Genomic DNA, 24,466 nt, shown 5'->3' on the forward strand with positions numbered 1-24,466 from the left:
CCCCACTCGCCTCTCCAGTTTGTGCTCCAGAGTTCAAGGGATACTGCCAGTGAATTAGTACATAAAATTTATTCCTTAAACAATACTAAAATACCATCACCCTTATAGAGTGAAATCTGAAAAGCACACCTTTCCAAAGAGTGCAAGAAATTAGTAACTACTATGGGGGGGAATGAGCGGGTGCTGTCGTGGACTCTGTAAAATCCTATTACCGGTAAGTAAAAACCGGTTTTCCTATCGCAGCGACAGCACACACTACGAGAGACTTTCAGAGACTATTTACTGGGAGGGACTACAGCACTAAGTACTGAACGTCCAAACTATGCAACTATACCTAAGATCCAGCTACTAGATGTTATTTTGGCCCATTGTGTAAAGAAATATCTTAACCTGCCCCCCACCGGGAGATCAGGTTTATCTATAGTTGCGTCTGCGTCTTGATGATGATGAAGAGCCCCCAAGTATGCACCTCTTTTCTTTTGCTCCACCGGCTCCCAATCTCGGTCCAAATAAGGTCTTCGGAAAGGCATTCGTCTTCTGAAGGCATTTCTGAAAGCAGGATTAAATACCTTAGGAAATCCTTTCTTCCTATCCTCCGCCTTCGCAAGGATATCATCCAGCACAGGGCCAAATAAGTACTCACCCCTGCATGGAATAGCACACAATTTTGCTCTGGCTTGAGCATCACCTTTCCATGTTTTCAGCCAGAGTGCTCACCGGGCAGCATTCGAAAGACCTGCGGATCTAGCTGCTAACTTCAAAGAGTCCACCGATGCATCCGCCAAGTATGCTACTCCTTCACGGATCTGGGATAGAGAGTCTAGCAACTTATCTCTAGGAATTTTGGCTTTAAGTTGATCCTCTAACTGACTTACCCAGACCATAATAGATCTGGCCGTACAAGTGCTTCCAATCGCAGGCTTAAAGGCTCCTGATGACGATTCCCAAACCTTCTTTAGGAACATGTCTGCTTTCCTGTTAGATGGGTCTTTAAGAAGGCCTACGTCTTCCAATGGTAGAGTAGCTGACTTTGATGTTGAAGCCACAGCTGCGTCCACTTTAGGGACCTTTACCCATTGAGATAAGAGTTCATCATCAAAGGGGTATCTCCTTTTTGCGGCTGATGGTAAAAACCCCTTATCCTGTTTGTTCCACTCACGTCTGACAAGATCTTTCACCGTGTCTACTACCGGAAGGGGGGCAATTTTTTTTACATAATCCTGCAAACATAATATCCTGAGTAGATCTGGGTTCTTTTTTTCCGCGACCCCCATGGTCGTGCGAACCGCCTTAACTAACGTATCCATGTTTTCTATAGAAAAACACGGCCTTCCCTCCTCATCCGAGGAGGATTGCGGCGAAGAGTCTGAACATTCACCCTCCTGCAGAGATGGGCTGAAATCAGACAACAAGTCAATACAAGGCTTTTCATGCGGTCTAGTTTTAAGGGAACATTTGATATCTTCCCTAATAACTGCTCTTAATTCCGATGTACGGAGAGGAGCCTCTTCCTCTAAAGTACGGCAAATACATGCCTGACACAGCTTTTTAATGTAACTGTCTGGCAAGGGTACTGTGCATAACGCACACTGTCTGTGTTTGGTCTTTAGTAGAATAAACAAAGAGCTAGCACTCGACTGTGGATGGAGTTGATGGTGCAAATGAACGGAATCCGAAGACCCACACGTAATACAAGAAAATTAAATCACTGCACTCATCTTGGTTCAAGTCAATTTTGCTGAGGTGAATATATTTATTGAGGTGAGGTAGAGTCAATAAGGCAAAAAAAAAATATAACGTTTCGGCCACACTGTGGCCTTGGTCACAAATGATGCTGTAAAAATAGAAAAAACAGTGTATAAACATATCATATATACAATGGTTAAATGTACAATATATACAAGATATACAAAGGGCTATCCATAGAACTATGGACAAAACGGACAACATGTCAAGAACCCCCTATTGGTAGCCAAAGACAAATGTTTCTTCCAAAAGCAAAAACGACCCATCTTCCAGAGCAAAGACATACAAGCAAAGAATGGGTTTATAGAGGACAGTACACACACATATATACATAACATCAGAGGAGGGTTACTGCGGTAAGTGAAGGCTGAGATGACGTACCCTTAGTGGTTTGTTCATATAGCGTCTTATTATAATAGGATGGTATACTCAAAGTTAGAGGTGGCCCAGATTTCTCCTGTTTGGAGGCAATAGGAGAACATGATGTAGTAAAGAAACATATGGTCTCATATTGGTGTGCATATCCAAGCGGTTATCCTATACAGGTGTATATAGACACATGTGGTATGTGAAATTATTGTGGAGGTCTGTACAGGTGGATTAAAACACATGGAGCGGTATTTACCCAGATAGTGGAGGAAAAGGCCCTCACTTTTAATGGTGACTGTCCAGGACAGTATGTCTATAATTCTGAGACATCTGTTATACGATGGACTGGCTGAAAATATAAATAAACATATGTAGGGTGAGTATAGCACTAGAGTTGTTCATACGGCCACCTGTTATGTATGTCAAGGGTATTTATACCTTAATCTTTACATATATCATATGATACCGCGGGACCCGGACGTAGAATAGTGGAAGCAGAAATTTCACCCTGGATTAATTAATCAGTACGGGGTAGGTGTGCCTGTAAAGAGCCATGAATGGGATATATTATAAAGACGTATAATAGCCTGTAGTACTTATCTTGTAATGCGTCAGTATTCTCACTAAGATTGGTGGCACAGTGTGCGCGCAATCCGGGGTCGAGGAGTCCGTATGGCTGTTTGGTCTTTGACGTCTTTTTAACCAATAACAAAACACAGAAAAAACGGAACAAATCAGCTACTTAGGTGTAGATCACACACTCACCAAAGGCTGATTGATGGAGTACCGGTTCCGGAGGAGGTGAATTGCCACATGAAGCTGGGGTGTTAGAACTCTGCCGTCCCCGTATCACAGCGCTGCTGCTTCTTGAGCGGCTACTATTGCTCTTCCTGCTCTGCTCAGGCACCTCCGCCTGAAGCTGCTCTGTGTACCCTATCGCGGACATCTTATCGCACAACCATTCACCATCTGCAGCTGTGTTTTAAACCATTTTTCCGTGCGCCTCCTCCCGGCTTCCCCCGGAAGTACTTGCATCACTTCCGGTTCACGAGTGCATGTATCCGGATAAACGCGCTGAGTAGCGCCGCGCTCACACGACCAGGGCGGCATATCCTGTCCCCTGGGATCGCGTCCTCCTTCTGCCCAGACGAGGGGGGGGTCTGCGAGCAGTACACCCCCAACGCTGCTTCCAGTGCCCCAGTCTCTGCCGTTCCCGCAGACACCGCGCAGAGGCTGGATGGACCCGGGTAAGCCGCAGCTTCTTTAACCTGCAGGGTCCAGTGTCGGACAGGAACCCAAAACTGGCGAGGCGAGGGGGACCGCCCCTTTTTAACCTGTAGGTTCCTGTCCTCATGGTGGGCGGATCCCCTCTCTCGTAGTGGGTGCTGTCGTGGCGATAGGAAAATGTTACATTCTTACTTTATGTTAATGATTTCTTCCAGACTCCGGGGTCTGCGGTGCATGGAGGAAATACCTGCCTTCTGTCTTCATTATAATACTACCCCCTCCCATCAGCGTCAGTTACGGCCCCGGAATCCTGCACACTGCACACCCTCCACAATAGTGTGCGTGCTGATAAGACGCTCTCCCCACTTCCTCCCTGCATAGTCATCACCATGTACACACGGTTCCTAGCGATGACTATGCAGGGAGGAAGTGGGGAGAGAATATTATCGGCGCACACACCGGAGGTCACAGTGACTCGCCAGTGCAGAAGATCCCTGAATGCAGGGCTCACAGAAGCGAGGATGAGGTATGGATTTCTGAGGGAGTGCAGGGCGCGGGTGCTGACGCTGATGGGAGGGGGTAAGTATTACAATGAAGACAGGAGGCAGGGATTTCTTTCAGGCACCGCACGCCCCGGAATCTGGAAGAAATCATTAACATAAAGAATATAACATTTCTCAGCAACAAGACCATTAATATGAGGCATACAGGTAGGACCAGTGTAACATTTCTATTACCTGTATGCCCATATTAATAGGTCATATACGTCCTGGGTGTGACATTCCCTTTAAATGGGTCGTGAGACACTGAAGCATTTTGCACAGAATTCTGGAATATTCCTTCTTTCACACAGATTTCTATAAAGTGAACATCTAGCGTTAAACATAATTGGACAGATTTTTCCACCTGACAAGCTGAGTAACTTTATAAATATATTCTTAAAGTAGTTTTCCTTATAATTCTGCTCACCTCCAGTGCCTGCTCTCCTGGGTCACGTGTTACACTGTTACGTCACGTGATCACTGCAGCCAATCAGCAGCCACTATACGGCAGCTACGCTCTCACTTCTCCTGTCTACTCCTCAGAGAAACAGAATTAGTGAGAGCAGCAGCCCTATAGTGGCTGCTGATTGGCTGCAGTGCTCATGTGACATAAGGTCGCACGAGTCCTGGCACTGACCGCGCAGGAATGGCGCCGTTACTGGAGGGGAGTGAAGGTTTGATTTTACTGACAGATTCCCATTAATACAAGTATATATTAATATATGTAAGCTATTTACTAAATGTGTCCTGTTTCATATGGGATAATTCTAGAATAGTAGAAGGAGGAGTTCTCGGACTATAAGCAGAAGGCTGAAGGCCAACTGTACATATACACTGCTCAAAAAAATAAAGGGAACACTTACACAACACAATGTAACGCAAAGTCAATCACACTTCTGTGAAATCACCCTGTCCAGTTATGAAGCAACTCTGATTGTGAATCAATTTCTCCTGCTGTTGTGCAAATGGAACTGACAACAGGTACACATGATTGGCAATTAGCACAACAACTCCTATAAAGGAGTGGTTCTGCAGAGGTGGACCACAGACCATGTCTCTGTTCTCATCCTTTTTAGCTGTTGCTTTGGTCACTTTTGCATTTTGTCACCCCTAGAGGTACAATACAGTAGCATGAGGCGGTGTCTACAACCCACAGAAGTTGTTCAGGTACTGCAGCTCATCCATGATGGCACATCAATGCGAGCTGTGGCAAAAGGGTAGCCGTGTCTCTCAGCAGTGTCCAGAGCATGGAGCAGATACCAGGAAACAGGCCAGTACACCAGATGTGGAGGAGGCAGTAGGAGGGCAACGACCCAGCAGCAGGACCGCTACCTACTCCTTTGTGCAAAGCGGAACAGTGCCAGAGCTCTGTAAAATGACCTCCAGGAGGCCACTAACAGCCATGTGTCTGCTAAAACTGTCAGACTCCATGAGGGCCAGACATCCAAAAGTGGGAGTTGCGCTTACAGCCCAGTACCATGCAGAAAAAAAAATTGGCAGATTCGACATTGGCTCCCTGTGCTCTTCACGGATGAGAGCAGGTTCACACTGAGCACATGTGATAGATGTGACAGAGTCTGGAGATGCCATGGAGAACGTTCTGCTGCCTGCAACATCCTCCAGCATGACCGACTGGCAGTGGGTCAGTAATGGTGTGGGGATGCATTTCTTTGGAGCGCCCCACATCCCTCCATGTGCTCGCCAGAGGTATCCTGACTGCCATTAGGTACCAGGATGAGATCCTCAGACTCATTGTGAGACCATATGCAGGTGCACTGGGCCTTGGGTTCCTTCTGAAGCAGGACAATGCCAGACCTCATGTATCTGAAATGTGTCAGCAGTTCCTGCATGATGAAAGCACTGATGCTATGGACTGGCCCGCCTGTTCCTCAGACCTGAATCCAATCGAGCACATCTGGGACATCATGTATCGTTCCATCCACCAACGCCACATTGCACCACAGACTGTCCAGGAGTTAATTGATGCTTTAATCCAAGTCTGGGAGATGATCCCTCAGGAGAAGATCTGCCACCTCATCGGGAGCGTGCCCAGGCATTGTGTGTGTGTGGGGGGGGGGTTATACAGGCACATGGAGGCTACACATACTGCTGAGCATCTTTTCCTTGTCTTGAGGCATTTCCACTGAAGTTGTATCAGCCTGTAATTTGATTTTCCACTTAGACTTTGAGCATCATTCCAAATCCAGACCTCCATGGGGTATTAATTTTCATTTACATTGATCATTTTTATATGTTATTGTTCTCAACGCATTTCACTAAGTATTAAAGGGAACATGTCACCCCCAAAATCGATGATGAGGTAAGCCCACCAGCATCAGGGGCTTCTCTACAGCATTCTGGAATGCTGTAGATAAGCCCCCGATGTATCCTGAAAGATGAGAAAAAGAGGTTAGATTATACTCACCTGGGTGGGTTGTCCGGTCCAGTCCGATGGGCGTCGCGATCCGCTCCGGGGCCTCCCATCTTCATAGGATGACGTCCTCTTCTTGTCTTTATGCTGCGGCTTCGGCGCAGGCATACTTTCTCGGCCCTGTTGAGGGTAGAGCAAAGTACTGCAGTGCGCAGGCGCCGGGCCTCTCTGACCTTTCCCGGCGCCTGTGCACTGCAGTACTTTGCTCTGCCCTCAACAGGGCAGACAAAGTACACCTGTGCCGGAGCCGCAGCATGTATACAAGAAGAGGACGTCATCGTAAGAAGATGGGAGGCCCCGGACCGCGACACCCATTGGACCGGACCGCAGCGGGACCGCTCCTGGGTGAGTATAATATAACCTCTTTTTCTCATCTTTCAGGATACATCGGGGCTTATCTACAGCATTCCAGAATGCTGTAGAGAAGCCCCTGATGCTTGTGGGCTTAGCTCACCTTCGATTTTGGGGGTGACAGGTTCCCTTTAAATAAAGATTTGCAACTGGAATATTTCATTCAGTGATATCTAGGATGTAGGATTTTAGTGTTCACTTTATTTTTTAATTCTTATCCATTATCCATGAACAGATTGATGTGCAATATCCTCATCAGTACTTTTATGTTCTGCAGCAGTGGAGACACAATACTGCAGAGGCCAGAAATGAGAAGAAATGGAATAATCTTTGAGAAGATCGAGAATATACTATGAAGCGCCCCCAGGCCACACAGACAAGTTTTACACCCCTTCCTCTCCTTCTGAATAACCCAGAATGAATTAGGTGCATTACTAGAGTGATGTCGGACACCAAATACCAGTATTAGGCATCGGCGGCACAATTCCTTTAAAGGGGACAGTGCCACCAGGTTTTCCGCAGTTTTAAGCCCCCAGCTGTCTGCAAAAGACAGAATATACGGTACCTTCTATAACTCTCCCACGCCGCATGCTAATCGCACGGTCCAGTCTGATGAGCGGTGCTGGTCTGTGCTGGGCACCTCCTTTCTTCCCGCTTTGATGGACGTGGATCACGTCGCCTATGACATCCACCCAGCGCTGCAAATCTTGAGCTCATGGAGTTGAAGCACAGATCTGCGCATGCACGCTTCACATTGTTCTGCCTTCAGCCGGGCAACGTCCTGTAATACGCAGGTGCCGGCTGCGCAGATCTGGGCATCAGCCGCACAGGCTATACAGTGCAGACAAGAGACCCCCATCAGACGTGACCAGGGCGACTGGCCTACAACGCGGGAGAATTATACAAGGTGTTTTCTTTGAGCTGTGGGGGGGAATGCTGTACAAGACATAACGGTGATACTATTAATTTATATCGGGGAAACCTGGAGACAGATTCCGATTAAAAGCTAAAGTCTTTGTCATCTGTCAAACACAATATGGCCAAGAGGGACTGGTTGCCCAAAAACAAAGGCATTCTGCAAATACATACTCTGAAAATGATGCTTCTAGATTTTACCTTCCAATGGATAAATAATCCCTTTACCTGTCTCACTGCGAGGCGCGTCGTCGGTTATTACAGGTAGACCTGACGAAAAGAAGTCCATGATGGTGGCGTAGACATCAGGCTTGATCAAGTTCCAGTCCAGTTCTTCACCTTCCTAGTAATGGGCCAATGTTATAACGGAGATCATGTCATACGTCCCTTGTGCCCCCAATTATTAATGAGGTTACCTTTGTAACTGTAATGAAATCAGGCCCGAGGAAAACGCTTTTAACTCCTTCAACTCTAAAGAGATGCCTGCAGATAAAAAAAAAAAAAAGCACTTTACAATATAAATCCAAATATAGTAGAGGGCGATTCACTCGCTCCTTTACCCGGTCGCCCGTACTGAAATTTGGACTGTACATACTTTGGTTCCTAAAAAGTGAGAGTGCAATGAACGACAGGTACAAGAAACACGCTCGCTCCGAGTGGTGTCGCCGACTTGTCGCCCCGCCGCTCGTCTCCACTATGAGATAGACTTGTTGCCTTTCTGCGCGCCGGTAGTTTGTGTGGTGCTTGCATTTTGCTCCTGTCGAATTTATTCTTCATTTATTAACACTGTACAGATACAGTTTGGAGAACAGTGTTTTCCTTGAGAAAACTAAATGGAAAATTGAGGCCTTAAAGAGGCGTCAAATCTGCCGTCCAAACCGTGCAATGAAGCGTTCTATGACTTCAGAGTAATCTCCAAGGGACAGTGGCCACCAAGATCTCCTGATTTAGCAACGCCGGATATTTTCCTTTGGGGCCCTTGAAGGGTCGGGTGCACAGGAACAATCCATGAACATTACAGGCACTCAGAGAACATACAGCGAGAAATTCAGGCAATGACCCCAGACCTCCTGCGGAATACATTCAACAATACGGGTGCAGGCGAGTTTGAATGCAAACGGTTGACATTTTCAACACTGGCTTTAAAACATCAGTTTCTCGCAACCCAAGGTCTGTACAGTACAAATATCAGTACAATAGATCATCTCTTTCAGAAGTTACAGCAATATTTCCGGGTAAAGTAGCGAGTGACTCACTCTGCAGTTCTAATCAAATGTGAATCCATCTTTATTGTGGTCTGAGCTTTGTTTTTCTGATACAGAGCCTCAAATTTCCTGCATAGACTTAAAGGGAAACTGTCCCCGGGTTCCTACTTTCCTATCTGAGAGCGGCATGATGATTCCAGCTATGTGTCACTTACTGGGCTGCTTGCTGCAGTTTTGATAATATCAAGGTTTTCTATGCTGCAGATCTGGAAGTTGACTAACTTAAAAAAACAACAACCTTTAAAATGTAACTTTTATTGATAGGTAAAAAATACCCTACCACCAGTGAAGGTGCATTTGTGCATAAAAAAGATAAATCAGCCTGAGCGGTATATATCAAAACAGTGGAGAGGCAAAAATAGTGCTTTCTCCTCCCTGTTCAATCCCTGAGATATATGATGACTTACTACAGGTGATATAAACACTCAATTGGACTAATATACAGCCCTAAAACCGCTCCTCCTATTAAGTATTTGCACAATCTCTAAAGAATAGCCCATTAAAACGTGTCCAGGCCCCATACACAATAAATACAAGTCTGCAGAATGGGCCAATTTCAGCAGGATCGCCGACTGTCTATTATGGGGGCTCCTGACTGTCCCTAGAAAAATGACGTCAGGAGAAAGATCCGGCCGGTGGAATTTATTGGCCGATCCTTTTGTTTTGAGTGGAGAGGAGTCTGGAGGTGGCCATCTTACAGAGGACACAGAAGCGCTCCGCCAAAATTTCTTGTAAAATGAGAAGTCCGGAAAAATAGCTGTCAATCTAACTATTGTGATCAGGTCACTGTGCAGTCCCAGCCTTAGTGCTCCCTCTAGTGGTGGCTGCAGGTAACCAGCGAGCTACGTTGTCATTCTCTGTATATGCTGGAGATTTGGAGCTCTGTATCAGAAGAGCTGAGCTATGAAAGCTAGAAACATATATTTAAACATTAATCACCACAGAACTTTGGACATTGAAAATATCAATAGTGGAGATTTACGTTAATCAAAAATCTTATCGAATCGGATACAAACATCCATGCCCACCGCTTTCCAAATAAGCATTGTGGGCTGTGCTCTTCCTGGCGTCCATTACCTGGCTAAAGGGGAGCAGAATGCTGCAGCACGGTTTGGGAAATCCATGGTCCTCGCTTCCAAAACTGCTCTTCCTGGGATGAACTTGACGCTGTTGGGATTCGGGGTGTCCTGTGTTTGGATGAACATACATCGTGCTACGGGAGGAAAAAGAAAGGCATACATTAACATGGCGTCCAATGGCGGTTCAGCCCTAACCACTCATCTGCTAAAATAGCCGGACACCGCGCTGGGAGTGGTGCGCCACTGCTGAAGACTATGGTAATCACATGGGAGTTTAAGGGGAACCTGTCACCAGAACTAGCGATGGTAACCTGCAGATATGGAGTTACTCTGCAGGTTAGTAGTGTTTTTATGCTGCCCGATACCTGCACACAGCCCAATGCAGCGGGGACAAAATTAACTCTATTCCCCCAACCAGAATTCGGTTTCGGTCATGGGGCGGCAGTGGTCCGGTCATTGCTCAGAGTATACACAGCGGCCGCTGTAACTGCGCCCATGACACTGACACTGGCTCTACATTGTGACCGGTTGTCAGTCAAGGCCGGGTAGCGGTTACAGCGACCGCTCTGTATACTCAGAGCAATGATCGGACCACCGCCACCCCCAAGACTTAAACCGAATGCTGGTGGGGGAATAAAGATCATTTTCTCCACTTTGCATTCAGTTGCTTGCAGACACCGGGCAGCATAATAACGCTGTTTACCTGCAGACTAACCACGTATCAGCAGGCTAATAGCATTATTTCTGGTGACAGGATCCCTTTAAGGGCTTGGGTAACAGGTTAACAGGTTAAGCCATTTCATTACATACATAAAGCATTGTCCCGTGTCTTTTTTTTTTTTTTTTAATCACAGACCCTCCTCTCAATTGTGTACACACTTATACAGTCATGGCCGAAACTGTTGAAACCGTTCCAGAAAAAGAAGTATTTCTCCCAGAAAATTATTACAATTACACGTTTTGTTCTACACGTTTATTTCATTTGTGTGTATTCCAACAACACACACAAGAAGAGGGGAAAATTGAATATAATTTCACACTTTGAAGAGCCAGAAGGGGAGTCCAGGGGAGACATGACTAGTCTGGCACCGTCCTCTGCAGACTTCTTCCTGCTCCACTCCATGTGATTGACAGGTCCCCCGAGTATATGCACAGAACATACCAGGGGGCATCATGCAGTCAGTCTCTATCAGAGAACGGGCAATGGTTTTTCTCTGCCCCAAATAAAAGCACCGAGTGTTGAAAATCAACAGACTGGATCCTATTTCTCCCTCTAACATCATCTGTCGGGGAAGAGTTGGAAGACCCCATACACATTAGATGGTGGGCTGATCCTGGGGGCTCCACTGCCCATCACATGATAAGTATGTGGACTGCTAGACTAGATACCTAGCGGAGCTGATAAAGCACACTTGGCATGCAGAAAATACCGTACCTGGATTCTGAATGACTCTGAATGGCAGCTGAGGTTTCCTTGCAGCAAATGGATGAAGCGTTTGGGTGGAATAAAATGAAGTCCTCGCATGACGATACAACCTGAAATATGAGAAGAGCAGGATTTAGGGCAAATACTTTTATATACTCAGAGTATTAGGCCAAGCTCACACTGGGCATTTTGCTGCGTTTTTATGCCAACTTTCAGCTGCTATTACAGTACCAGCAAAGCCTATGAGAAGTCAGGAATCTCATGCACACATGGCTTTTTTTGTCATCAGTATTTCATTCTTTGCATGGTTTCTTGGACATAGATTATGTCACTTTTTTCCGGTTTTTCAGAGTTTTTTACCCACTGAAAGCAATTGGTAATGATAATGATACAGCAGTATATGAAAGCCATTTATTTTTGTGATTTTTCCAGATTTACCATCTTGTCTTGGTCACCTGAGATGGCAGATGAAATTAGCACCATTTAATTAAATTAGTAATGCCTACAAATTAAACATTGGCCAACAAAGGTGTCATATTGACCAATGCCTGTGGCTGACCAAGGTGTGAGATTGCAAAATGCGTGAGCAACTCAATGGCAAACCAAAGTGTGAAAGTTAAACAGTGTCCTACAAACTCAATGCACCATCAGTGTCTTAAGGTACCTTCACACTAAGCGACTTTACAACGATATCGCTAGCGATCCGTGACGTTGCAGCGTCCTGGATAGCGATATCGTTGTATTTGACACGCAGCAGCGATCAGGATCCCGCTGTGAGATCGCTGGTCGTTGCTGAAAGTCCAGAACTTTATTTTGTCACTGGATCTCCCGCTGACATCGCTGAATCGGTGTGTGTGACACCGATCCAGCGATGTCTTCACTGGTAACCAGGGTAAACATCGGGTTACTAAGCGCAGGGCCGCGCTTAGTAACCCGATGTTTACCCTGGTTACCATTGTAAAAGTAAAAAAAAAAAACACATACTCACATTCCGGTGCCCGGCGTCCGCTTCCCTGCACTCCTCCTGCATCCTGTGTAAGTGCCGGCCGTAAAGCAGGGCGGTGCCGTCACCGCTCTGCTCTGTGGGAGATGCCGGAGATGTTCGGCGCTGACACAGGATGCAGGAGGAGTGCAGGGAAGCGGACGCCGGGCACCGGAATGTGAGTATGTGTTTTTTTTTTTTACTTTTACAATGGTAACCAGGGTAAACATCGGGTTACTAAGCGTGGCCCTGCACTTAGTAACCCGATGTTTACCCTGGTTAACAGGGGACTTCGGCATCGTTGGTCGCTGGAGAGCCGTCTGTGTGACAGCTCCCCAGCGACCACACAACGACTAAACAGCGACGCTGCAGCGATCGGCATCGTTGTCTGTATCGCTGCAGCGTCGCTATGTGTGAAGGTACCTTTAGGTGAATTATTCCAGACCAATTCACCTCCCCCAGCTGTTACATTTCTATGTGTATTTTTTTCAGGAACATATGTCTTGTATTGTGACCTGTGTTCATGCTTATGTGGTGGGAGCAAAGCTGAACTTTGGGATCCTGAAACCCTCACCAAAAACATGTTTTTTTGATGCTGCTTCTTTTCTGCCAAAAGGGCAGGTTTTCACTCAGAAAGTAAAACAGAGTAAAAATGCCTAGTGTGAACTTGGCCTTAAAGGGAACCTGTCACTCCCAAAATCAAAGGTGAGCTAGGCCTATCTGTAATGCTGTAGTTAAGCCCCCGATGTATCCTGAAAGATGAGAAAAAGAGGTTAGATTATAATCACCCAGGGGCGGTCCTGCTGCGGTCCGGTCCGATGGGCATCGGGATCCGGTCCGGGGCCTCCCATCTTCTTACGATGACGTCCTCTTCTTGTCTTCACGCTGCGGCGCAGGCGTACTTTGTCTGCCCTATTGAGGGCAGAGCAAAGTACTGCAGTGCGCAGGCGCCGGGAAAGGTCAGAGAGGCCTGCGCACTGCAGTACTTTGCTCTGCTCTCAACAGGGCAGATAAGTACGCCTGTGCCGGTGCCGCAGCGTGAATACAAGAAGAGGACGTCATCGAAAGAAGATGGGAGTCCCCGGACCGGACCGGAACGCCCATCGGACCAGACCGCAGCGGGACCGCCCCTGGGTGAGTATAATATGACCTCTTTTTCTCATCTTTCAGGATACATCGGGGGATTATCTACAGCATTACAGAATGCTGTAGATAAGCACCTGATGCCGGTGGGCTTAGCTCACCTTCGATTTTGGGGGTGACAGGTTCCCTGTAAACTAAACAAGAAAGCATAAAAAAATAAAAGATAATAAGTGACAATGCAATATCATTTAAAGGGCCAAAAACCTAAAACAGCCGCTAAGAAGCTTCATGTTTATCAGTGACACCTAATTATTCCCTTCGGCTGACCTTGACACTCACATTATAAACTACAGTAAATTTATGTTACTATATTGTTCTCTTATGTTGGTCTTGTTATGATCAGCACCTTACAGGGGGGCGACCCTCTGCATGTAAGATGGCGTTATGCCTGAAACCAGTGGGTGCAATATAGCTGCAAGATGGAAAAAGACCGGAACGCCCCGTAGGATCATAGGTAGGAAAGCACAAAATAACAAGAAGAATGGAGCCACAAGTGGCAAATTCTACATCAGACACTCCAGCTTTTTTGCTGGTTGGCCTATTACGGTCAAGCGGAGCGGAGACTGGATGAAACCAGTTTTTACGTACCGGTAATAGGATTTTACAGAGTCCACGACAGCACCCACAACGAGAGAGGGGATCCGCCCACCTTCCGGACAGGAACCTACAGGTTAAAAAGGGGCGGCCCCCCTCGCCCTCCAGTTTGTGTTCCAGAGTACAAGGGATACCGCCAATGAATCAGTACATGACAATATTATCTTAAACACTACTAAATACCACCACCTCTATAGAGTGATCTCTAAGGCACCCCTTCCAACAGAGTGCATGAATAAGTAACTAAATACGGGGGGGGGGGGGGGGGGGGGGGAATGTATGGGTGCTGTCGTGGACTCTGTAAAATCCTATTACCGGTACGTAAAAACCGGTTTTCCTATCGCCACGACAGCACCCACAACGAGAGACTTTCAAAGACTAATCACCTGGGAGGGACCACAGCACTAAGTACTGAACGGCCAAACTGTAAGCTGGAATTTGCAGATAGATCAAGGCGATAGTGTTTATAAAAGGTGGAACGTGATGACCAAGTTGCCGCCTTACATATCATTTCAATGGGGACATCTGCCTTCTCCGCCCAGGATGATGCCATGGCCCGAGTGGAGTGCGCCCTGATGCCTTCTGGTGGTGTTATTCCCCTGGCAGAGTAGGCAAGACATATCGCTTCTCTAATCCATCTAGCGATAGAGTTCTTCGTGACACCAGAACCCTTTTTCCGATTCTGGAAAGAAATAAACAGAGCCCTACTCTGTCTCCAGCTTTGTGTCCTATCCAGGTACTCTAATATTGCCCTCCTAACATCTAGGGTATGATATTTCTTCTCCTCTTCTGAACCTGGATTTTCATAGAAAGATGGTAAATAAATCTCCTGACTTCTATGAAATTTAGTTGCTACTTTTGGCAAGTATGCAGGATCAGGTTTTAAGACAATCTTATCCTGGAGAATTATTAGGTAGGGAGGATCTACTGATAACGCATGTATATCACTGACCCTCCTGGCAGACGTTAATGCTAAGAGTAGGGCTGTCTTTAAGGTTAAATTTTTTATCGAAATAGAACCTAATGGCTCAAAAGGAGGTTCGGTCAATGCCTCAAGCACCAAATTTAGGTCCCAAGGGGGTACTCTTGTAATATGGATTGGGTTAGAACGCTGACATGCCTTAATAAACCTAGCAACCCATCTATTACCAGCTATATCACTGTTATATAGAGCTCCCAAGGCTGAAACATGAACTCTCAGAGTGTTGACTGCTAAACCCAATTCCCAGCCTTTCTGAAGAAATTCTAAAATAGCTGAAATTGGAGCATTATCTCCTAATGGTTGCTGATAAAACATAAGGAATTTTTTCCAAATTTTTGTATAAATCTTTGTAGTAACCTCCTTCCTGCTTTTCAATAAGGTAGCTATTAAAGCACTAGAGAACCCCCTCTCCTTCAGTAGCTCCCTCTCAAGTTCCAAGCCGTTAAGTGAAGAGTCTCCAAATTTGGATGACGAAATGGACCTTGAGAAAGGAGTTCCGGAACCACTGGCAATACCCAGGGATCGGTCACAGACATTGTCCTGAGGAGAGAAAACCAAGGCCTCCTGGGCCAGAAGGGGGCGATTAAAATCACTCTGGCTCTTTCCTCCCGGATCTTCCTGAGAACTATCGGAATTAGACACATAGGGGGAAAGGCGTATGCCAGCTGGAAGTCCCAACGGACACGAAGGGAATCCACTATGAATGGTTGGTCTGCTATGTGTAAGGACGCGAACCTCCTGACCTTCCTGTTCTCCCTGGTGGCAAACAGATCTATTATCGGTAATCCCCACAGATTGACTATTTGATCGAATATGTGTTGGTTTAGGGACCACTCTCCCTGACGAAGGGAATGGCGACTGAGGTAGTCCGCCTCTATATTGAGCTTCCCTTTTATATGAACCGCCGACAGGGATTGTAAGTGATTCTCGGCCAGAGACAATATCTGTGCTGTAGTGATCATTAGGGATCGTGATCTTGTCCCCCCCTGATGATTGATGTAGGCCACCACAGTCATATTGTCTGTTTGTATTTGTACATGCGAATTCCTCAGGGATGGTAGTAAGCAAAGAAGAGCCTGATTGACTGCAGCAAGCTCTCTTAGATTTGAGGAATTCTGGGACTCTTGAGTCGACCAACGCCCCTGGGTTAGACTGTCTCCCATATGGGCTCCCCAACCGAACGGACTGGCATCTGTTGTAACTATGTTGTCCGGAGTGATGGTCCAGAGAACTCCTTTTGATAAATGTGCTAGATTGAGCCACCATCTCAGATCGTGAAGAGTGGCGGTTGATAGACTGAACCTTCTGCTCAGAGCACCGTGAAGATCTTTTTCTGCCTGAAGAACTTTGTATTGAAGCATTCGGGTATGAGCCGGAGCCCATCTCACCGCCGATATACACGCAGTCAAAGATCCTAGAAGAGACATTGCGTCTCTTAAACTTAAGTTTGGAGCTTTCCTTACGGCCGTGACTCTTTGAATGATTTTCTGCTTCTTCTCTTCTGGTAGGAAGGATGACTGATTTTCTGAGTCTAGAAGAACTCCTAGGAACATTTGACGTCTTGTGGGTTCCAGTTTTGACTTTTTCCAGTTGATTATCCATCCGAGTTCCTGTAAGGATGATATTATGGCATTTACCCTAGATGTACACTGAGCAATTGAATTTCCAACTATTAAAAAATCGTCTAGATAGGGCACTACAAGGGTTTCCTTTTCCCTGATATGGGCCATTACTTCCGAAACAACCTTTGTAAAAACTCTAGGAGCCATGGACAGGCCAAAGGGCATTGCTAAAAATTGGAAATGTTTAATCTGATGGTTTACCCATACTGCCATCCTGAGGAATTGCTGGTGATTTCTGTGAACTGGAAGATGGTAATACGCATCTTTTAGATCCAAAACCGACATGTAGCACCTAGGAAATAAAAGCTTAGTTGTTGATTTAATGGATTCCATCTTAAAAGCGTGGTACTGAAGATATTTATTCAATTTACGCAAATTTATGATAGTCCTAAAGGACCCATCAGGTTTAGAGATTAAGAATAGAGGAGAATAAAAACCCGTTTTCTCCTGATGTTTTGGTACCTCTTCAATAACTCGCTTTGTAAGCAATTGTTGAATCTCTAATTCTAAGGCCTGTTGTTGGGCCGGAGTGTCCAGCGATGTTACAACAAAATGATTTGGGGGAGTTCTCAAAAATTCTAATTTTAATCCTGACTCGACTACCCCCATTATCCAGGCACTAGAAGTTATCCTTTTCCATTCCGCTGAGAAGAACCTTAGTCTTCCCCCTACTGGTAGATCTGTTTTATTTGTAATTACGTCTACGTCTTGAGAAAGATGAAGGGTTCTTATAGTATCCACCTTTCTTCTTTTGATCCAACGTCTCCCAGTCACGATTATATCCCTGCTGGTCCGACTGGAATTTCCTGAAGGGCATGCGCCTCCGGAAGGCATTCCTAAAAGTGGGATTAAATATTTTAGGAAATCCCTTTTTTCTGTCTTCTGCTTTTGCAAGGATGTCATCCAGCACCGGGCCGAATAGGTACTCACCCCTACACGGAATGGAGCACAATTTGGCTTTTGCCTGAGCATCACCCTTCCAGGTCTTTAGCCAAAGTGCCCGTCGGGCTGCATTCGAGAGACCCGCCGATCTTGCAGCCAATTTCAGGGAATCAATCGAGGCATCCGCTAGATAAGCCGCTCCTTCTCTGACCTGAGACAGGGAGTTTAACAATTTATCCCTGGGTACTTTAGCTTTAAGCTGTTCTTCCAGCTGAGTTACCCAGACCATAACAGATCTCGCCGTACAGGTGCCTGCGATTGCAGGTTTAAAGGCTCCAGATGATGCTTCCCACAACTTTTTAAGAAGCATGTCAGCCTTTCTGTCTGAAGGATCTTTAAGGAGTCCTACATCCTCTAATGGTAGCGAGGCTGTTTTCGAGGTAGAGGCTACTGCCGCATCTACTTTTGGGATCTTCATCCACTGGGATAAGGTGTCATCCTCAAAGGGGTACCTTCTTTTTGCGGCCGAAGGTAAGAACCCTTTATCCAGCTTGTCCCACTCCCGTTTGACCAGATCCTTAATGGTATCTACCACCGGGAAAGCTTTCCGATTTCTCTGGCTGAGCCCTGCGAACATGATCTCTTGGGTTGTTTTCGGTTCTTTACTCTCTGCCATACCCATAGTTGCACGGACAGCCTTAATTAAAGTCTCCATATTGTCGGTGGAAAAGCAAGGCCTTCCCTCCTCATCTGAGGAAGATGGTGATGGGCTCTCCGAGCACTCGCCCTCTTGCAACGAAGGGCTGGAATCGGATACTATTTCCACACTACTCTTCTCATGCCGTCTAGATCTAAGGGACGATTTAATTTCTTCCCTAATTACTTCTCTCAAATCCGATACACGGAGGGGGGCCTCTTCTTCTAACGTATGGCATATACACGTCTGACATAATCTCTTTAAATAGGTGTCAGGTAAGTGGTTCTGTGCATAACGCACACTGCTTATGTTTAGACTTTGAGACCTTCTTCCCCTATAACAAAGCATAGTATAGAAGACAGTTGCATCAGTCAATGGTTCAGATTTTAAACTCACCACTGCTGATGACCTTAGAGTACCGGTTTCTGAGGGGGTGAGGTGAGACGTGACGTGCCAGGGTCCTGCTGTCCACGTGCCACATCTCCACTACGAGATCTGCTGCTGCTCCTTTCTCCTAACTGTCGGTGTTCGGCGTCTCCTGTGGAAGACATGTTGCCGCACACCACTCACCAAGCGCTGCCTATTTTCAAAGGTCCCGCGCTCCTCCTCCCGGCCTCCTCCGGAAGTCATTAGATCACTTCCGGGTCATAAGCGCCGACCTGCTCCCGCAGCGTCACGCGCGTGGACGACCCGGGGCGGCGCGCCTTCCCCCGGGAACGCCACCTCGACCGCTCGGTCCTGCCGCTCCTTGCCAGACGAGGGGGGAAGCTGGAAACAGGACTTCCCCCGACGCTGCTTCCGGGCCCCCGACTCTGCCGTTCTCACCTGGACACCGCACAGAGGCTTGGCGGACCCGGGTAAGTGAACGGAAAAAAAAAAAAAAAACCTGTAGGCTCCCGCCGTCCGGACAGGAACCCAAACTGGAGGGCGAGGGGGACCGCCCCTTTTTAACCTGTAGGTTCCTGTCCGGAAGGTGGGCGGATCCCCTCTCTCGTTGTGGGTGCTGTCGTGGCGATAGGAAAATGACATGATACTCTCCTATCATATGTGAAGATCACAGTCACCAGACCCCTGACAATAAGGGTACTGTCACACAGTGGCACTTTTGTCGCTACGACGGTACGATCCGTGACGTTCCAGCGATATCCATACGATATCGCTGTGTCTGACACGCAGCAGCGATCAGGGACCCTGCTGAGAATCGTACGTCGTAGCAGATCGTTTGGAACTTTCTTTCGTCGCTGGATCTCCCGCTGTCATCGTTGGATCGGTGTGTGTGACACCGATCCAACGATGCGTTCGCTTGTAACAAGGGTAAACATCGGGTTACTAAGCGCAGGGCCGCGCTTAGTAACCCGATGTTTACCCTGGTTACCATCGTAAAAGTAAAAAAAAAAAAACAGTACATACTCACATACCGGTGTCCGTCAGGTCCCTTGCAGTCTGCTTCCCGCTCTGACTGACTGCCGGCCGGAATGTAAGAGCAGAGCACAGCGGTGCCGTCACTGCTGTGATCTGCTTTCACTTTACGGCGGCACTCAGTCAGAGTGGGAAGCAGACGGCAAGGGACCTGACGGACACCGGTATGTGAGTATGTACGTTTTTTTTTTTTTTACTTTTACGATGGTAACCAGGGTAAACATCGGGTCACTAAGCGCGGCCCTGCGCTTAGTAACCCGATGTTTACCCTGGTTACCCGGGGCCTTCGGCATCGTTGGTCGCTGGAGAGCGGTCTGTGTGACAGCTCTCCAGCGACCACACAACGACTTTCCAACGATCACGGCCAGGTCGTATCGCTGGTCGTGATCGTTGGAAAGTTGCAGAGTGTGACAGTACCCTCAGACATTGGTGCCAGATTCTACTGATAAATCAACAATGTCTGCTCTAATTAATCGCCTTATTTATTTATGCAGAGTGTACAGCGCCAAAATATTCGCAGCATTGACATCAGTCAAATCAGTCCCTGTTCCCAATGGGAATAATAATCTAATTTCCCTTTATCAGATAAACACATTCTTGGGCCAATTTGATAGAAAGCAAGTCAAGTATCAATGTGTTTTCTGAATGGTGAGAAAAACCACACAAACATGGTGAAAACAAGCAACCTGTATGCAGATATTAACCATGGTTGGATTTAACTCTAGAAACCTATTGCTGACATCCATGTGGTCCTTTTAAAAAGTATTAAAAAAATAAGATGCTCTAAAAGTCCATCACTCCATACTCCCAAACCGGGAAGCAAACTACAGACTACTAAGTATTTTACCTGCCGGATGCTTTGTCTTCGTGAGAGATATTGTGCTCCCAAGTGAAATAAGCGCTTGGCCAATTCAAGACTGAAAAGTCAGAGCGGAGACAGACAGGAGACACCTTAGCTCAAATCTATGGAAGTGTTGGACAAGGTCTGTACCTGATGGATACCTCCAAGGCCTCCTTCTGCCACATGTTTTCTTCCCATACGTAAAAAAAGAAAAAAGTGACCAATTTCCATTAGTGTGCCAGTTTTCATCCGGTTTTCTTTAATGTCAGAAATAAAATGATGGCGGCTCCTTAAGCTTCTCCAACTAAGATGCCATCTGTGTACTGGGAGTTTTTCCTGGACCCACAGACTTGAATTTGCGAATTTGTTCAATGATTTGCATCAAAATCAGACATGTCTTTGTTTCTTTTGCGGACACTAGGTCACCAGACAAACACAGACATTCGAACAGCATCATAAACTATAATGGGTAAATGTTCTATCCGTAAAAAAAAACATGGATAGAAGATGTATGCGAAAAACGGATCTTAATAAAAGGAATCTGTCAGTAGGGTAAAACCTCCTGAGCCGTCTATATGACCTACATGCACATAGGAAGATGAATTAAATGACGCCTTGATATCTAAAAATATTTAGAATTGAGAGTCCTCAGTGGTTGATACCTTTTAATGACTAACTGAAAAGATGGTAACAAATGAGCGGTTAATATCCACGGGCCGGATACTGACCTGCAGGAGAATCTACCTCCAGAGATTACTTTATATAAAGGAAGTGTTATCAGTGTGAGATAAGTAACTAACACAGGACAGGAGAACTGAACTTTGTCTTCTTGCAAATACATTTTTTGCAGCTCTCACAGCTCTGCTGTACTGTAACAGTGTCTGCCTGTGAGATGGAAGCTGAGAGGAACCTGGAGATGTGTCAGTTAGGCCACGATCACACATTCAGTACTTGTAAGCCAAAACCAGGAGTGGGTGATAAATACAGAAGTGGTGACATGTTTCTATTATACTTTTCCCCCGATTGTTCCACTCCTGATTTTGGCTTACAAATACTGAGGTGAAAACTCACCAAATACTGAATGTGTGAACATGGCCTTATAATCCCACACAGCTCTGCCGGGAGATCAGGAGAGGCAGCCAAAACACATCAAACTGGTAACTCCCCGGTTTATTACAAATAATCTCTGGAGGCAGATTCTCCTGAGATCAGGGTCCAGCCCATAGATCTTAACAGCTCAGTTACATATAAGAAAAGGTGGATTTCTCTGGAATAAGACATCCGATCGCAGACATCAAGGTGTCACTTTATTCAGCTTCCTATGACCTGCATACCCATAGAGATGGCTTAGAAGGGATGATCCTACTGACAGATTCTCTTTAAAGACTAAAGAGTGTCTTTTCACAGTGGAGCAGATTTATGAAAGCTAGCCTCCTCCAAGACTCTGCTATAAAATCATTTTTCTAAATCATTGTATTAGCGATTTTTGAAGATGACCCCGAGTACGGACAGCTCAAAGTCTGTGCTTCAGGCTGCATTAAACTAGGCATAGGATTTTACATTGCTAGCTCTCGCACTGATGAACCTGCCACACATTTTCAGAACATAATTTAGAGGTGTGCTCTTTAGCACTAGTACGTGACCACAACCATAACCAGATATGGAGAGCACGGTTTTGGAACAACTTGTTCATGAACCGCACAATTTTGTCTTTTTTTGGCAAAATTATTAGATTATTAAATGGACTGTTAGTGGCTGTGCAATTCAGTGGTTAAACTGTGGTACTACTTTCAGAATCATCTGGCCGACTAATTTGTAAGCCAAAACCAGGAGTGGGTGATAAATGCAGAAGTGGTGCATATGTTTCTGTTATACTTTTCCTCTAATTGTTCCAGTCCTGGTTTTGGCTTACAAATACTGATGAAAAATCCTGATGCAATCCTGAACGTGGACACATACCCTTACTTCGGATTTTCAGATAATTGCTGGTTGCATGGTGAGAACAGTAGATGGACATCTTATCTGACCAGTGCGCTCTAAAGTCAATGTTAACAACGCTCCATTTTTAAAGATGTCAGTCACACACGCTCCCTGAGGAAGCAGTGCGAAACGCGTGTCGGGCACTAAGGTTTTGTGATCCAGTTTGACTATCGGGTATGCTTCCTACATAACATGGTTTATACTTAGCTAATATCTAATATAGTATACCAACATTTTTTTATTTTGCATATAAACATGAGGTAACCTTCCCTGGACATTGTGCCAATATAAGATATTAATTTAATCTTTTTTTTACCTCACTATTTGTACACGATCCTGTAGAAGCATTTTCTATACTTCTATGCAGGCTATAAATCCCGTCTGTCATCACCAGAAAATAATGTTTTCTGAAATGTGTTTTGGAACCTGGATCATCCCTTGTCCTCCTGTTTCAGTAATTTGCCCTTTGTAGATTTATAGACTTTAAACACAAAACTATTTGGTTTTGGGATTAGCTGCGCCACAGATTTATCCCTGGATGTCTATTCCTTATTCATTATCTCACAGCTCTGGGTCTCCTCCCTGTTACTTCTAGAGGATCATTAGTCAGGATCTCCATAACTTACATACTGATGTCCAATCCAAAGGATAAAATATCAATATCACAGTCCGCGATATATGAAAGTCGCTCAAAAGTGGAGCTGCCCTTAAAGTGAACCCGACAGCCTGGACCACAGGAAGGATGAAGCAGCATCAGGTCCGATTACAAAGTCTGAGAGGTTTTCTGCTTCCACGTTTAGGGCATCTGACAGCTCTACCCGCCCCGGCAACGAATCACTATGGGCCACATAGTTCTACAGCTGTGATGTAAGGGTTAATGGCACCGATCAACAGCCACTACTCTCCTCAGATCAGGGAATGTCACCCATCATCCTGAATGACAGCTCCTTCCAGCTATACAGGCACTGCAGCAGCACTAGGATGTGCCACTCAGTACTCAGGGAAAGCTGGGTAACAAGCTACAGAGGGGCTGTCATGGAGGTCACACTGCAGGAGACAAGCAGGATGGTGTTACCTGCGGCAGCAGACACAGGACACATAAGCCAAGTTTATTGCCGTGTAAGAGACGTCCCATCTGTACACACACCTGCTCTATTACATAAGCTCGGCTAACAGTCACCTACCGGCCTGCTAACCGCGGCGCTGCGCAGCACAACCACCTGCCTGTGGGCGCCGCCATCTTTGTTGTCGTCCTTCAGGACCCCGGCAAGCCGCAGCGTGAAGGTGTCCCACACAATGCCTGCGCGGTGACGGCACGACACCCACCACTGTCCTCACTACACTGAGCAGCCAATCATAGTGCATGTATGTGTCATGTGTGAGGCGGCCCGGGCAGGAAGGAAGAGCCGGCAATGTCTTCCTGAGTGCAGGCTTGCTGGGAGTCGCAGTTTCACACCATTGATAGGACAAGCATTGCCTGTATACTATATGCCTTTATCATCGAGCCCCTCGGTGTATATGGTGGGACCCTGCATAGAGCAGGAAGGAAACAGATTATCACCAGACCGCATAGCATTCTCTGACACCAGCCATCCCGGTGTCCATGGTGACAGCCTAGAGGGGTATATGTGCACGGAGAAATATATATTTACACGGAGAGATATAGGTGTACACAGAGAGATATATGCACTGCGTGCAGAATTATTAGGCAAGTTGTATTTTAGAGGATTATTTTTATTATTGATCAACAACTATGTTCTCAATCAACCCAAAAGACTCCTAAATATCAGAGCTTAATATTTTTGGAAGTTGGAGTGGGGTTCTTTTAGATTTGGCTATCTTAGGAGGATATGTTTGTGCAGGTAACTTATTACTGTGCAGAATTATTAGGCAACTTAATAAAAACCAAATATATTCCCATTTCACTTGTTTATTTTCACCAGGTAAACCAATATAACTGCACAAAGTATAGA

At 46.0% G+C, this 24,466-nt stretch overlaps 1 protein-coding gene across 3 annotated transcripts in view; it reads right to left on the reverse strand.

Annotated features, from left to right (window-relative positions):
* The window catches only part of NFU1 (NFU1 iron-sulfur cluster scaffold), a 98,292-nt gene extending 74,336 nt beyond the window's left edge, over window positions 1-23,956 (reverse strand). Inside the window, exons 1-6 of one of the 3 annotated variants that reach the window (XM_077263051.1) lie at window positions 20,675-20,726; window positions 20,520-20,589; window positions 11,361-11,461; window positions 9,924-10,059; window positions 7,998-8,064; window positions 7,810-7,924 (exon numbers count right to left, since the gene is read on the reverse strand). In XM_077263051.1, the coding sequence (XP_077119166.1) occupies window positions 7,810-7,924; window positions 7,998-8,064; window positions 9,924-10,059; window positions 11,361-11,461; window positions 20,520-20,589; window positions 20,675-20,711 (526 nt within the window). In that variant the 5' untranslated portion in view covers window positions 20,712-20,726. Of the gene's footprint in view, window positions 1-7,809; window positions 7,925-7,997; window positions 8,065-9,923; window positions 10,060-11,360; window positions 11,462-20,519; window positions 20,590-20,674; window positions 20,727-23,119; window positions 23,263-23,677 lie in introns of those variants that run through there. The other 2 variants (XM_077263053.1, XM_077263052.1) reach the window with 2 other exon arrangements.
* Between the last annotated feature and the right edge of the window lie 510 nt (window positions 23,957-24,466).

The sequence above is a fragment of the Ranitomeya variabilis genome, chromosome 5 (genome assembly GCF_051348905.1).
Source record: "Ranitomeya variabilis isolate aRanVar5 chromosome 5, aRanVar5.hap1, whole genome shotgun sequence".
Lineage (NCBI taxonomy): Eukaryota > Metazoa > Chordata > Amphibia > Anura > Dendrobatidae > Ranitomeya > Ranitomeya variabilis.